Source organism: Bos grunniens, chromosome 3 (assembly GCF_055505025.1).
Source record: "Bos grunniens cultivar Pamir isolate PY7600 chromosome 3, Bosgru_T2T1.0, whole genome shotgun sequence".
NCBI classification, from domain to species: domain Eukaryota; kingdom Metazoa; phylum Chordata; class Mammalia; order Artiodactyla; family Bovidae; genus Bos; species Bos grunniens.
In genome coordinates, this window is record NC_141167.1 from 11,427,145 (window position 1) to 11,442,149 (window position 15,005).

The following is a 15,005-nucleotide window of genomic DNA, read 5'->3' on the forward strand; positions in this document are numbered from 1 at the left end:
ACTAGTAATGGAATGGGGATATTTTATGGGAGGAGGAAATTTTATGATGTTCCCTTCTTTATACTACTTGGAAGCAATTTGGCATATAATACGACATTAGAAGGACTAAAGCTGAAGCTTCACTACTTTTGGCTACCTAATGCGAAGAACCAACTCGTTGGAAAAGACCCTGATGCTTGGAAAGGTTGAAGGCAGGAGGAGAAGGGGACAACAGAGGATGAGATGGTTGGGTGGCATCACTGACCCAATGGACATGAGTCTGAGCAAGTTCCAAGAGATAGCAAAGGACAGGGAAGCCTAGTGGGCTGCAGTCATGGGGTCGAAAAGAGTCGGACATGACTGAGTGACTTCACTTTCACTTTTCACTTTCATGCCTTGGAGAAGGAAATGGCAACCCACTCCAGTGTTCTTGCCTGGAGAATCCCAGGGACGAGGGGAGCCTGGTGGACTGCTGCCTGTGGGGTCGCACAGTCAGACACGACTGAAGCAACTTAGCAGCAGCAGCATTAGTCAAAGGAGTTGCCTTAGTCTGTTGACTATGATGCATCTTAGATTTATTGATCCTCAGATGTCTGCCTACTCTTTTTTCCAAAACCAGTGTACTTGAATAAGGATGCATATTTGATAACAAATGTATTATCATTCAGTTATGAACATGCCAAATTTAGATACCTAAGATAGGTTACTCTTATAAGGTTCTATTTATCATAGGAGAGGATTTTCGAAAGCAAGAATTTGAGAAGGTGCTGCAAATTTTCTTCTTTCCTTTTATTCCTTCCTTTTGTGTTGTCATCCCATGACTGCTTTTGTTCACTTGCTTTTTTTTTTTTTTTAATTATTTGAATCTGTAACTTTAACTCTTGCTTTTTCCAAAGAATTTTGATCCTCATATTCCAGGCAGAACTGGCCTGGGTCATCTTTTTCTTTTTTTGTTCTGAGCCATTTTTAAACTCTTTATTGACTTTGTTACAGTATTGCTGGCATCTTAGCTCCCCAACCAGGAATCGAACCCATACCCTCTGGGTTGGGTTCTCCAGGAACCCAAGTCTCAAGACTTCTCCAGGAAGTCTTAACTGCTGGACCACCAGGGAGGTCCTCCAAGGAGTTTTGACCCGAATTTAGATAATTAAGGTATAGTGATAGTTTCCTGTTCACCACCATTTCTCAGAGCTAACCTCCACTGTCTCCATTACTGTTAAGGGAGGTAGTAGATACAATGGTGCGGCACTTCAAGATGCAGATATTTGGTGATCGGCAGCCTGGCTATGATGGCAAAAGAAACATGTACACAGCACATCCACTGCCAATTGGACGGGATAGGGTAAGTGTTAACAGCAAGAAATGTTTATTAGACCTAGGTCATTTAGTAGTAATTACATAGGACAAAGATGTTTCCCTTTCTAATGACAATTCAATTCTTAAAGCTGTTTCTCATGGTGATGATAGATTTGTTATTCTGTACATATTCTCTTGTTTTTTAATTAATCAATAATTGACTGTTAGAATTTAGGTTGATTATTTCCACAAACTGTGGGAAATTCTTAAAGAGATGGGAATACCAGACCACCTGACCTGCCTCCTGAGAAATCTGTATGCAGGTCAAGAAGCAACAGTTAGAACTGGACATAGAACAACAGACTGGTTCCAAATCAGGAAAGGAGTACGTCAAGGTTGTATATCGTCACCCTACTTATTTAACTTATATGCAGAGTATATCATGCAAAATGCCAGGCTGGATGAAGCACAAGCTGGAATCAAGATTGCCAGGAGAAATATCAATAACCTCAGATTTGCAGATGACACCACCCTTACGGCAGAAAACGAAGAACTAAAGAGCTTCTTGATGAAAGAGAAAGAGGAGAGTGAAAAAGTTGGCTTAAAACTCAACATGCATAAAACTAAGATCCTGGCATCTGGTCCCATCACTTAATGGCAAATAGATGGGGAAACAATGGAAACAATGCCAGACTTTGTTTTGGGGGGCTCCAAGATCACTGCAGATGGTGACTGCAGACATGAAATTAAAAGATGCTTACTCCTTGGAAGAAACATTATGACCAACCTAGACAGCATATTAAAAAGCAGAGATATTACTTTGCCGACAAAGGTCCGTCTAGTCAAAGCTATGGATTTTCCAGTAGTCATGTATGGATGTGAGAGTTGGACTATAAAGAAAGCTGAGCACTGAAGAATTGATGCTTTTGAACTGTGGTGTTGGAGAAGACTCTTGAGAGTCCCTTGGACTGCAAGGAGATCCAACCAGTCCATCCTAAAGGAGATCAGTCCTGAATATTCATTGGAAGGACTGATGTTGAAGCTGAAACTCCAATACTTTGGCCACCTGATGCGAAGAACCGACTCATTGGAAAAGACCCTGATGCTGGGAAAGATAGGTGGGAGGAGAAGGGGACGACAGAGGATGAGATGGTTGGATGGCATCACCGACTCGATGGACATGAGTTTGAATAAGCTCCGGGAGTTGCTGATGGACAAGGAAGCCTGGTGTGCTGCAGTCCATGGGGTTGCAAAGAGTCAGATAACAACTGAGATACTGAACTGAACTAATTTCATCTTTACATATGTTCCCACTTTCTCACAGTGTGAAAGTGCCACCTGAATCTGAACAGTAGAATTTTTATTACTTGTAAAATATTGTGTAACACTCACTTATGAAAATATTTATAATACCACAATAACTTTTTAAGACATTTGCTCTTAAAATTTAAAAGCAATACATAATTATATACTCGTTATAAACGTGTTCAGACAGTCTAGAAATGCTATGGTTTCCTGCTTCCCCACCTGCTCGCATCCTCAATCCCTTTTCATTTTCCGAGGAAACTACTATAATAGTCCGGTGTGTGTCCCTTCAGGTACTTTTATGTGCATTAGCTATTTACACATGCTTGCTGTTGTTGTTGTTTAGTCGCTAAGAGGTGTCTCACTCTTCTGCGACCCCATGGGCTGTAGCCCGCCAAGCTCCTCTGTCCGTGGGGTCTCCCAGCCAAGAATACTGGAGTAGGTTGCCATTTCCTTCTCCAGGGGATAGTCCTGGCCCAGGGATCAAACCTGTTTCCTGCATTGCAGGTTTTTTCCTGCATTCCCTGAGCCACCAGGGAAGCCCATTTCTGCATGTTTATATATATTATTATTTGTTTGCATATTGTTCTGTGATTTATTTTTTCATCTTTCACTTAACAATATATCTGGGAGATATTTCCATCTACCTTACTTAAAAAATTTTTTTTATTGCGGTTAAATAATATATAACATAAAATTTACTATTTTAACCATTCTTAAGTGTACAATTCTGGAGAAGGCAATGGCACCCCACTCCAGCACTCTTGCCTAGAAAATCCCATGGACGGTGGAGCCTGGTGGGCCGCAGTCCATGGGGTTGCTAAGAGTCAGACACAACTGAGCGACTTCACTTTCACTTTTCCCTTTCATGCATTGGAGAAGGAAATGGCAACCCACTCCAGTGTTCTTGTCTGGAGAATCCCAGGGACAGGGGAGCCTCATGGGCTGCCGTCTATGGGGTCGCACAGAGTCAGACACGACTGAAGTGACTACAATTCAGTGGCATTAAATATATTCATATTATTATGCAACCATGACCACTATCCATCTGTAGAACTTTTCATCATCCCAAACTGAAACTCTGTACCCATTAAACAGCAACTCCCTATTTCCTCCTCGCCTATGTCTGGTAACCACTGTTCTAGTCTTTATTAATTTTTTTCTAGGTACCTCATATAAGAGGAATCATACAATATTTGTCATTTTATGTCTGGCTATTTCACTTAGCATAATGTTTTTAAGGTTCATCTATGTTGTAGCATCTACTTTATTTTTAACTATTATATAATATTCAATATTAAATTATCCCCCTACTGATGGAGCATAGGTTGTTTCCAATGTTTAGCAATTACAGAAAGTGTTAGATATCCTTATAGGTATACTATATTGACTATTCCTGGGGTCTCTCAGCCTTTGTAAATGTGTCTGTATATGTATTTTTCCTTAGGTTGATATGGAAGTGACCCTTCCAGGTGAGGGTAAAGACCAAACCTTTAAAGTGTCTGTTCAGTGGGTATCAGTTGTGAGCCTTCAGTTACTTTTAGAAGCTTTGGCCGGGCACTTGAATGAAGTCCCAGATGACTCAGTTCAAGCACTTGATGTTATCACAAGACACCTTCCCTCCATGAGGTTAGTTTGAATTCTTTGCCACAAATGTCAGACTTTTGTTGGTAGGTTGCATTGGTGCCCATGACTTCTGCATAAGTCATAGTTCAAACTTGGTTTCAGTTTGCAAAGTTGAGAGTGAAATGAAAGATCCTTTCAAGTTTTTATTGTGAAACATGCAAATTCTTGTTTCTTCAGGTACACTCCAGTGGGTCGCTCCTTTTTCTCACCTCCTGAAGGTTACTACCACCCTCTGGGAGGGGGCAGGGAGGTTTGGTTTGGCTTTCATCAGTCCGTGAGACCTGCCATGTGGAATATGATGCTCAATATTGATGGTAGGATGGAACTCCGTTACCATTTATTCTTTGGGCTGGTTTTTTGGTCTTTTCCCTTTCCCTGAAGCTAAGTATCCTTCTCTGTTTTAGTATCTGCAACTGCTTTCTACCGGGCTCAGCCTATCATTGAGTTCATGTGTGAGGTTTTAGACATTCAGAACATCAATGAACAAACCAAACCTCTAACAGACTCCCAGCGTGTCAAGTTTACCAAAGAAATCAGAGGTAGGTATTTGCATCATTGTGGTCTTGGTCAGGCAGCTCAGTGTGGTCCAAGGAGCACTGTCTTACAGATGGAAGCCCAGACACCCCTGGGCTTAGTGTATTCATCTCTAAGGTAAAAATAATAATATGAATCTTGTAAGGTTGCTGTGAGAATTAAATGCAACTGGGTGTATAAACTTCTAGCACATGTCAGGCACTTAGTAACTGTTACTTTTAGTTACTTGAAAACCTCTATTTTAATAAAACGGAAGGACTGAAATGTCTCATGGGCGCCCACTCCTTCTGTGATCTTCCCCCAGTGTTCTCTGATTGGGGCAGAGATGGATACCCCTGGTGCTCGCCTGTGTGTGTGTGTGTGGGCATGTGTGTGTTTCCCCAGGTGTCTAACTTCACATGCTGTTCTTGCTCCCCTTCCCCCATCCCTCATCTCTCTGCATTCCCCTGTGTCTTCCTTCTATGCTCTGGGGTTCAGGGTGGCCCTCCTCCTGGCTTCCTGAAGAAGCCTAGAGAAGGATCAGGATGAGTGAGTCTCAGATTTCTCAGATTAATACAATAATACAAGTTTGTTTATCCTCAGAATTTCTTTGCTTCTTTACTTGTTAGCTATCTTCTCTCATTATGCCATAAGCTTCATTAGGGCTACCTCTAGGTCTAAGACTAAGTAAGCACTAAATCATTATTGATGCATGATATATATTTATTGAATGAAGTAATACATTTAAGTAGGATGCTAGTCTTCACTCATCTGGGTTCTAATTTTTTCTGCTTGGCTGAGGCTTTTTTGGCTATGCATGATGAAATTGTTCCCATATGTTTGCAAACTTTGTCTTGTACAATGTCATGCCTTCCTGAAGAAAACCTTCAAATCTTTTTTTTTTGTGGTCACTATGATTTTAATTACTACTGATGTTTTGATGTTTTTTTTAAATTCAGGTCTGAAAGTTGAGGTGACCCATTGTGGACAGATGAAACGAAAATATCGAGTGTGTAATGTGACGAGACGGCCAGCCAGTCATCAAACGTATGTTCAGTTCAGTTGCTCAGTCGTGTCCAACTCTTTTCGACCCCATGAATCGCAGCATGCTAGGCCTCCCTGTCCATCACCAACTCCCGGACTTCACTCAGACTCACGTCCATTGAGTCAGTGATGCCATCCAGCCATCTCATCCTCTGTCGTCCCCTTCTCCTCCTGCCCCCAATCCCTCCCAGCATCAGAGTCTTTTCCAATGAGTCAACTCCTCACATGAGGTGGCCAAAGTACTGGAGTTTCAGCTTCAGCATCATTCCTTCCAAAGAAATCCCAGGGCTGATCTCCTTCAGAATGGACTGGTTGGATCTCCTTGCAGTCCAAGGGACTCTCAAGAGTCTTCTCCAACACCACAGTTCAAAAGCATCAATTCTTTGGTGCTCAGCCTTCTTCACAGTCCAATTCTCACATCCATACATGACCACAGGAAAAACCATAGCCTTGACTAGACGGACCTTAGTTGGCAAAGTAATGTCTCTTCTTTTGAATATGGTATAGGTTGGTCATAACTTTCCTCCCAAGGAGTAAGTGTCTTTTAATTTCATGGCTGCAGTCACCATCTGCAGTGATTTTGGAGCCCAAAAAATAAAGTCTGACACTGTTTCCACTGTTTCCCCATCTATTTCCTATGAAGTGATGGGACCAGATGCTATGTTAACCACATCTAAAATTGTACCATTACATTTTTTGTATCGAAGGAAGCTACTATAATAATTTGAGAAATTGGTATCCCATTTTAGCGCTAGTGGTAAAGAACCCACCTGCCAATGCAGGAGACACAAGAGTCATGGGTTCGATCCCTGGGCCAGGAAGATCCCCTGAATGAGGGCATGGCAGCCCACTCCAGAAGAATTCCATGGATAGAGGAGCCTGGAAGGCTACAATCCAAAGGGTCACAAAGAGTCAGACACAACTGAAATGACTTAGCAAGCACACACACATTATAATTAAAAAACTCACCCAGATCTTCATTTTAAATACCAAAGCTTTTAAAGAGCTTTTAAATGTTTTTGATAGAAATACTAATAAAATGTTTTCCTTGCCTTTAAAGTATGCTGAACATAGATCAACTTTCATATAATGATGCAGAGTCATCATTATAAACATCATTTATTCTAGTGTTGTAATTCTCAATGCATGGCCCAAAAGGATCTATTAAGAACTGTATGTCATAAAAGCTGTCATGGGAAGATATATATTGCTTTGAGTTTTATGTGGATTTTTCTCCCCCCTTTTGTAGCTAACTGTCATTTCTTCCAGCTGTCAGTGTGTATGGCATGCCTCCAGCAGCAGATTCATTTATCCTTCCTCAATTTCATTTTTCTAATCACCTAACTTCTAATCCACTGTGAAATGTGCCTAATGAGAAAATATATATGAAAGTGCTTTTAAAATTACCATATATGTAAGTTTTATTCTTGTAATCAAGATCATTAAACTCATGTCTGGCATAAATATAAATATTGGCTTTTCTAAGAGCATGAACTTAACTATATTAACTTTATATTATTTTACATACTTACTAAGAAGACTTTTTCAAACAAGTGTAATCAAAATCACCTACATGACTTTGCTCTAGATAACTGAAATTTTAGAGTGGCCTCTGGATAAATGTAGTATATCAATTCAGTCTGATTTGAATACATTCTTCAATATGAATTCATGTACACATCACATGATTTCTTGAGTTATAAAGTGATATTCTATTTATTTTTCGTGTTATACCATTGAATATATTCTCTAGGGAAAATAAAAGTCAATATAGCATTTGTTATAGTGACAGATTATAGCATTTTTTTTTTTTCTTTTTACATCCTGTCTTTTTTCATTATTTAATTACTGCATGTTACCCTATAAGAATGGGCTTCCCTGGTGGCTCAGAGGTAAAGAATCTGGTTGCAATACAGGAGACCTGGGTTTGATCCCTGGATTGGGAAGATCCCCTGGAGGAGGGTTTGCCACCCACTCCAGTATTCTTGCCTGGAGAATTTCATGGACAGAGCAGCCTGACGGGCTGCAGTCCATGTGGTCGCAAAGAGTCAGACACAACTGAGTGACTAAGCACAGCACAGCACTCCTGATAAGAATAATTAAACTTATAGAACTATATAATTTTTGCTTAAAAATTAAAAGCACATAGATTTAAATATCACATAGATGATCCTCACTGCATTATTACTTCATGGGACATTAACAGTTAAAAAACAAGATTAAAGGTATTATTGTGCCAAGTTGTTTGAGATAATTTGTCTCCTGGAAGAGCCAAATAAGGAGTCTCTTAAATCACATTCTCCAGTTTGTATCAAGTATCTTGACATGGTCTCAAGTTCATGTATTTGGTTTTGTGGCCTCCAAATCCACATATATTTGTCCTGGTTTGGGGATCTAAAAATGTGACCCCAGTAACTATGCTGCACTCATTTTACCAGAAGTTCTCTTAGCAATTAAAACTCATATGTGGATGGTCCAGGACCTTATTTGCATTTACTCATCTCTAAGAGGATGAGTCAATGGCACCCCACTCCAGAACTCTTGCCTGGAAAATCCCATGGACGGAGGAGCCTGGTAGGCTGCAGTCCATGGGGTCGCTAAGAGTCAGACACGACTGAGGGACTTCACTTTGACTTTTCCCTTTCATGCATTGGAGGAGGAAATGGCAACCCACTCCAGTGTTCTTGCCTGGGGAATCCCATGGACAGAGGAGCCTGGTGGGCTGCCTTCTATGGGGTCACACAGAGTCGGACACGACTGAAACAACTTAGCAGCAGCAGCAGCAGCAGCAGCAGCATCTGTAAGAAGTCAGCAAGAGGGACTTGCTGGTGGTCCAGTGGTTAAGACTCCATGCTCCCAATGCAGGGGGCCCAGGTTTGATCCCTGGTCAGGGAATTGCATGCTGCAACTAAGACCAGTGCAGCAAAAAAAAAAAAAAAAGCCAGCAAGAGATTGTATTTATATTGATAAGTGTTAACGGACCTTTAGTGAATCTGTATTTTCTGGTTCTGCAGCTTCTTCTTAATATAAGTTCTTTTTCCATTTTAATTAAATTTTTTTCTCATCCTAGCTTCAACAAACATGGAAAATTCCAACACAATCGCTGTCTTGATTAAATACTAAGATGGCTTAAGTGAAAATGGCTAAATAAAGATTGACCTTTGTTTTTTAAGTGATTGGTCAAGGTAGAAAATGTTAGTAGGCTTTTGTTTGCTTGCTTGTTTAAAAAAAAAAAAAGAGCATGAAGAAATTTCTAAAAAGATATTCTCTCTTATAGTTTTCCCTTACAGTTAGAAAATGGTCAAGCTATGGAATGTACAGTAGCTCAATATTTTAAGCAAAAGTACAATCTGCAGCTGAAATACCCCCATCTTCCCTGTCTCCAAGTGGGACAAGAACAAAAGCATACATACTTGCCACTTGAGGTAAGCTAAACTAAATTTTCTTTTCCAGTCTGCCAATCTCTTGAATGTGTGCTTGTGTGTTTTAAAGTCATGTTCTAAACTAGTGATAGAATATAGTATTAATCTCTGAAGTATTTTGGATGGGTAACTTCACCTTATAGCAGAATTTTCATTTGTTTGGAAATGGAAGATGTAAGCTGCACTTCAGCAAATATTAAGATACAGAAGCCCAAGACACAAACTAATTTCTCTTTGCCTCTTGATAGGTTTGTAATATAGTGGCAGGACAGCGATGTATAAAGAAGCTCACAGACAATCAGACTTCCACGATGATCAAGGCCACAGCAAGATCTGCTCCTGACCGACAGGAAGAAATCAGTAGACTGGTCAGTAAGGCATGGTCTTTAAGATACGCTAGCTTTCAGATTACAAAAAGAAACAATAGAAAATGCCGGATGGGACACAGTTACTCTTTGGTTTTATATATGCAGGCTTTCCTGTTCTTTAGGTGAAGAGTAACAGCACGGTGGGTGGACCTGACCCATACCTTAAAGAATTTGGTGTTGTTGTCCACAACGACATGACAGAGCTCACAGGCAGGGTTCTTCCAGCACCAATGCTGCAGTACGGGGGCCGGGTAAGCCTTTGTTTTGTTCAGCAAGTTTCTTCTAGCAATACCACACTGAATTGACCCATTGCTTTGCTCATTGCTGCTTTTTGTCTTTTGACTAATATCAAATAGAGTTCTATGTATCCTCTCATCAACTTTAAAATGGACTTAGATTGTAATGTCTTTTCTCTTTTGTTTGTTTGTTTTAAAGAATAAAACTGTAGCCACACCCAACCAGGGTGTCTGGGACATGCGAGGAAAGCAGTTTTATGCTGGCATTGAAATTAAAGTTTGGGCAGTTGCTTGTTTTGCGCCTCAGAAACAATGTAGGGAAGATTTACTAAAGTGAGTATCTTCATATTTTCAGCTTAGTAATATCCCTTGCAGATATGAAAATACCATCTTTATGTGAACGTGCTGTGTACACTGGCACTGAATCCCTGACTCCTATAGTGACACCATCTGGCTATAGGAAAAAGACATTGTTCTTATAATGAATTGCAAACTTGGGAATTACCTTGAGAATCTGACTCAGCTTCCTACATTTAGAGCAGAAATCTGTGACTAACAAGGTTGAAGTGGTGCTGATTGGCAATTTCTTGAGTTCTTAGTGAAGCTTCCTTTGGGGTTAATTGTATCTTTCCAGCTAAGATAAAAACTAGTTCATTTTTAATCATTGTAATTAACTAGGGAGCTTGTCTTACTGCAAGGTCACTGATTCAGATCTTTGGTTCACATCTTACAGATGCAGTTATCTATATAAAGGAAGTTAGTGACAAGGGTGGAAAACTTACCACAGGAAAAGTGAACTAGGGTGAAAGAAAGGAATCCTACAAAATGTTGGCAAATGCACAAAAGAAATTATCCTGAAAACTTTATTACATAGACTGGAGTAACTTCTCAAATCTAAAATTTAAAACTTGACTGTGAATTTTGCTTTTTCTTAAAATGATGTTTTCTTTGGCATTGTTACGGAATCAAATCTGTTATGAGTTTGAATATAATCCTAAATATGGTGATTTTGTGACAGAGTGTTTCAGTGTTCTCAATTGAACACAAGTTTACCCAGCTATTCTTGTACCTGGCTTGCCAAAATACACGTTACCTGAAATTTTGACCTTGCTTTTATCTTCGGTCCTGAATCACTGACTTGAATGTTTAAAGAAATTCTTTGAACAGAAATGCTATTCTAGGCCCTGAGGCCCAGCTGAGGCATAATTTTTTTAAAATTCCAAATGATAATCTGATAGTTTAGTAATACAGAATCTTCTGCATTATAATTGCAGTGATAGAACTTCTAGGCTGTTTTTGGCAACCATTTAAAGATGGGCTTTTTTTGTTTGTTTGTTAATAATTTTGGCTAAAAATTTACAGAACTGAAAGAAATATCTTAGAGGGAGCTAAATGCTAAGAATGTGCCCTGAAATGAAAGCACTGTGCCACCGGTTGTATTTTAACAGGAGTTTCACGGACCAGCTCCGTAAAATCTCTAAGGATGCAGGAATGCCCATCCAGGGTCAGCCATGTTTTTGCAAGTACGCACAAGGTGCCGATAGCGTGGAGCCCATGTTTAAACACCTGAAAATGACGTATGTGGGCCTACAACTTATAGTGGTTATCTTGCCTGGGAAGACGCCAGTATATGGTATGGACCCCTTTAATGTTGAATGAGGGATGATTTCAAGTAATTGGTGTAGCATTCAGGATAAACTAGGCTATGCTGCAGTCTAAAACAACCCCAAACTCTCAGTGGCTCAAAACAACAAAGGTTTTTTTTTGCTCTTGCTGTGTGTCCATTGAAGGTAAATTACAGCCTCTGCTCCATATCATCATATCATTTTCACTCTGGAACCCAGTCTCTGTTTGGAATGTTGCTGGCCCCAAGGCAGAGAGAAAAGAACTCTGGAGATCTGCCTTTTTTTTTTTTTTTTTTTAACACAGAAAGCCTGGGGAGGTTTTTATTTATTTTGTGTTTTTTTTTGTGGGGGAGTTGTTTTGGCTACACCCCGAGGCATTTGTGGTCTTTGTTCGACCAGGGTTCAGACTCACGCTCCCTGCATTGGAAGCGAGGAGTCAACCATCCAACCAACAGAGAAGTCTCTGGAGGGTTCTTAACTTCTGCAGTTTCTTGGCCACAGCCAACTATATGGCCCACCCGACCTGGGATAGGGGGCAGAAAATGCAGTGGGAATGAGGGCAGTACAAGTCTACCATAGCCCCCAAAGTAGGGAGAACTAGAATGTCTGGTGAGAAGCACTTAGGAGTATCAGGATGGGGGAGCCTACCACTTCCAGAACAGGAACTGCTTAGTTTGTATCTCTTATAAGAGGAATGATACAAATTTCTTTTGGCTATTATCTAAGCAAAGGCTTTGGAGACTACATAGACCAGCGATTTGAACTTTATAAAATGTCTTCAGCTCTCTGTATATTTGTATCTTTTGTTAGCTTCTCTTTTTCTGTCCTGTTTAGAGCAGGGAGGGGGGTGGAGGAAGGAAAAGAATCCCTTAAAATTCAAACGGCTGGTGTGTGTACTAAGGAGGGGGAGCTGGAGAGATTAATTTCTTCGCCCAGACCAGTCCTGTGAGAAAAGGAACCTCAACAGACTTTTGAGAGAGTGGTGGCAGGCAGCATGGTGGAACAGAGGAAGTGGGCCGGCTTCCAGGCCTGCAGGAGAGAAGGGAAGGGAGAGGACCTATCCAAAAAAAAGAATTGCCCTCGGGGTTTAGCAGATAAAAGGACCACATGTGAAAAGCTGGTAGCACAATGTACAATATATGGTAGGCACTCGGTGGAAGTTAATATGTAGGAGTTTCCCTCTTTACTTCTAGGATTTTGGAGAATATAGCAACATTTACAATGAATTAATAAACTTATTTTTATAGCGGAGGTAAAGCGTGTTGGAGACACACTCCTAGGAATGGCTACACAATGTGTCCAGGTAAAAAATGTAGTGAAGACCTCACCTCAAACCCTTTCCAACCTTTGCCTGAAGATAAACGCAAAGCTTGGAGGAATTAACAACGTGCTTGTACCTCATCAAAGGTAAGATTCTGAACTCTGTGTTTTCCATTTGTTTTTTAAAATCTAACTTACATGATTTACACTAAAACAGATCTCAAATATACCCCTTGGTTACTTTTTCTGATGCACAAACGCACTCATGTAACCACCACCCAGGTTAAACATAGAACATGTCCAGCTCTTCATCAGGCTTCCTTGTGGCCCCTCTCAGTAGATAACCCCTGACAGTACCACTAGACTTCCCTGATGGCTCACAGGAGCCTGGCGGGCCTGGCCCGACATGTGTGTGTGTGTATACACAATAAGTAAAATAAATGTAAATTACGTGGTCAAAGTGATAAACACTATGGAGAAACACAGAATAGGGACGGAGACGAGCTTTGTTCTGTTCCTTAAGTCTCGCGTCTTGGGGTTTGGTCCTGGTTTCATGTGCATCCTGCAGTTCAGCATCCACTGTAGAAATCCCAGGATTCTAAGAGAGACTGTTCTGGGAAAGTTTTTCCTTTGGTGGTGGTTTAGTCGCCAGGTTGTGTCTGACTCTTGCAACCCCGTGGACTGTAGCCTGCCAGTCTCCTCTGCCCAGGGGATTCTCCAGGCAAGAATACTGGAGTGGGTTGCCATTTCCTTCTCCAGGGGATCTTCCCAACCAGGAATCGAACCTGGATGTCCTGCATTGCAGGCAAATTCATTACTGACTGAGCTATGAGGGAAACCCAAGTTTCCCCTTTACACATAGAGATTTTGTTAAATTTGAGTTAGGTTCTTTTCTTGACTCTTTCCTTCCTGCTATTGCAGAAGAACCATGTTGGGCTTCCCTGGTGGCTCAGCTGGTAAAGAATCCACCTGCAATGTGGGAGACCTGGGTTCTATCCCTGGGTTGGGAAGATCCCCTGGAGAAGGGAATGGCTACCCACTCCAGTATTCTGACCTGGAGAATTCCATGGACTATCCATGGGGTCGCAAAGAGTTGGACATGACTGAGCAACTTCCACTTTCACTTGACTCTTTCCTTCCTGCTATTGCAGGAGAACCATGTTGGCTTCTTTAGTCAATTCAGATTCATGATACTGGGTGGTAGGCACTCAGTGGGCTTTAGAAGTCTCTCCCAGTGGGCACACCTTTATTCTCTCTTGCAAGATTGTGTCTGTGATTGTATCTGGTGAGCTTGCTAAATGAAAGCATTTTCATCCATATGTCTGAGTGGCAATGTCTCCTTAAATCTGATCAGGCCCTCAGTGTTCCAGCAACCTGTCATCTTCCTGGGAGCAGATGTCACACACCCCCCAGCAGGCGATGGGAAGAAGCCATCCATCGCGGCTGTGGTTGGCAGTATGGATGGCCACCCCAGCCGGTACTGTGCCACCGTTCGCGTGCAGACCTCCCGCCAGGAGATCTCCCAGGAGCTCCTCTATAGTCAGGAGGTAATCCAGGATCTTACCAACATGGTTCGAGAGCTGCTGATCCAGTTCTACAAATCCACACGCTTCAAACCCACTCGGATCATCTATTACCGTGGAGGCGTATCTGAGGGACAGATGAAACAGGTAATCTCATTATTCTATAGCTTCCCTCTGGGGCATCTACATTTTTTTTTTCTTTTTTGGTCACACCATGTGGCATCTGGGATCTTAGTTCCCTGACCAGGGATGAAACCCATGCCCTCTGCATTGGAAGCATGGAGTCTGAACCACTGGGCCACCAGGAAAGTTCCCTCTGGGGCTTCTCAGTGTCTAATGGAACTTCCTCCAATCTACCACTCTGGGTAAATCAGATCTGAGAGATACCTAAGAGATAGGCAAGTTCTCAATTAAACGTCATTCCATTTCTAACTCCTAGGTAGCTTGGCCAGAACTAATAGCAATTCGAAAGGCATGTATTAGCTTGGAAGAAGATTACCGGCCAGGAATAACCTATATTGTGGTGCAGAAAAGACATCACACACGACTCTTCTGTGCAGATAAAACAGAAAGGGTAAGAACACATAGGATAAGCTTTATTATCTGATGCAAGTGAATGTGGTTTTGAGCAGGCATACATACAATTTTTTTCTAAAAGCAGAAGTGCCTAATAATAATTTAGTAAACATACTAACTCCAGTTGAGCTTAGATGAGCAATTCTGAACGATATAGGTTTCAAGACTGAATATTTCTGTTACGTGACAGCAATACTGGTTTCTAGAGTTTTTAGAGGGGGAAATAAAAAGC

The 15,005-nt window shown here is 41.2% G+C and overlaps 1 protein-coding gene across 2 annotated transcripts in view; it reads left to right on the top strand.

Moving 5' to 3' along the window:
- LOC147374982 (protein argonaute-4) overlaps positions 1 to 15,005 on the top strand; it is a 38,042-nt gene that overhangs the window by 11,244 nt on the left and 11,793 nt on the right. For both annotated transcript variants that reach the window (XM_086379050.1, XM_086379040.1), the window contains 13 exons: positions 1,201 to 1,321; positions 4,028 to 4,209; positions 4,384 to 4,520; positions 4,611 to 4,745; positions 5,679 to 5,766; positions 9,041 to 9,188; positions 9,434 to 9,553; positions 9,676 to 9,804; positions 9,989 to 10,122; positions 11,238 to 11,422; positions 12,662 to 12,821; positions 14,029 to 14,344; positions 14,637 to 14,771. In XM_086379050.1, the coding sequence (XP_086235176.1) occupies positions 1,201 to 1,321; positions 4,028 to 4,209; positions 4,384 to 4,520; positions 4,611 to 4,745; positions 5,679 to 5,766; positions 9,041 to 9,188; positions 9,434 to 9,553; positions 9,676 to 9,804; positions 9,989 to 10,122; positions 11,238 to 11,422; positions 12,662 to 12,821; positions 14,029 to 14,344; positions 14,637 to 14,771 (1,990 nt within the window). The remainder of the gene's footprint in view (positions 1 to 1,200; positions 1,322 to 4,027; positions 4,210 to 4,383; positions 4,521 to 4,610; positions 4,746 to 5,678; positions 5,767 to 9,040; positions 9,189 to 9,433; positions 9,554 to 9,675; positions 9,805 to 9,988; positions 10,123 to 11,237; positions 11,423 to 12,661; positions 12,822 to 14,028; positions 14,345 to 14,636; positions 14,772 to 15,005) is intronic.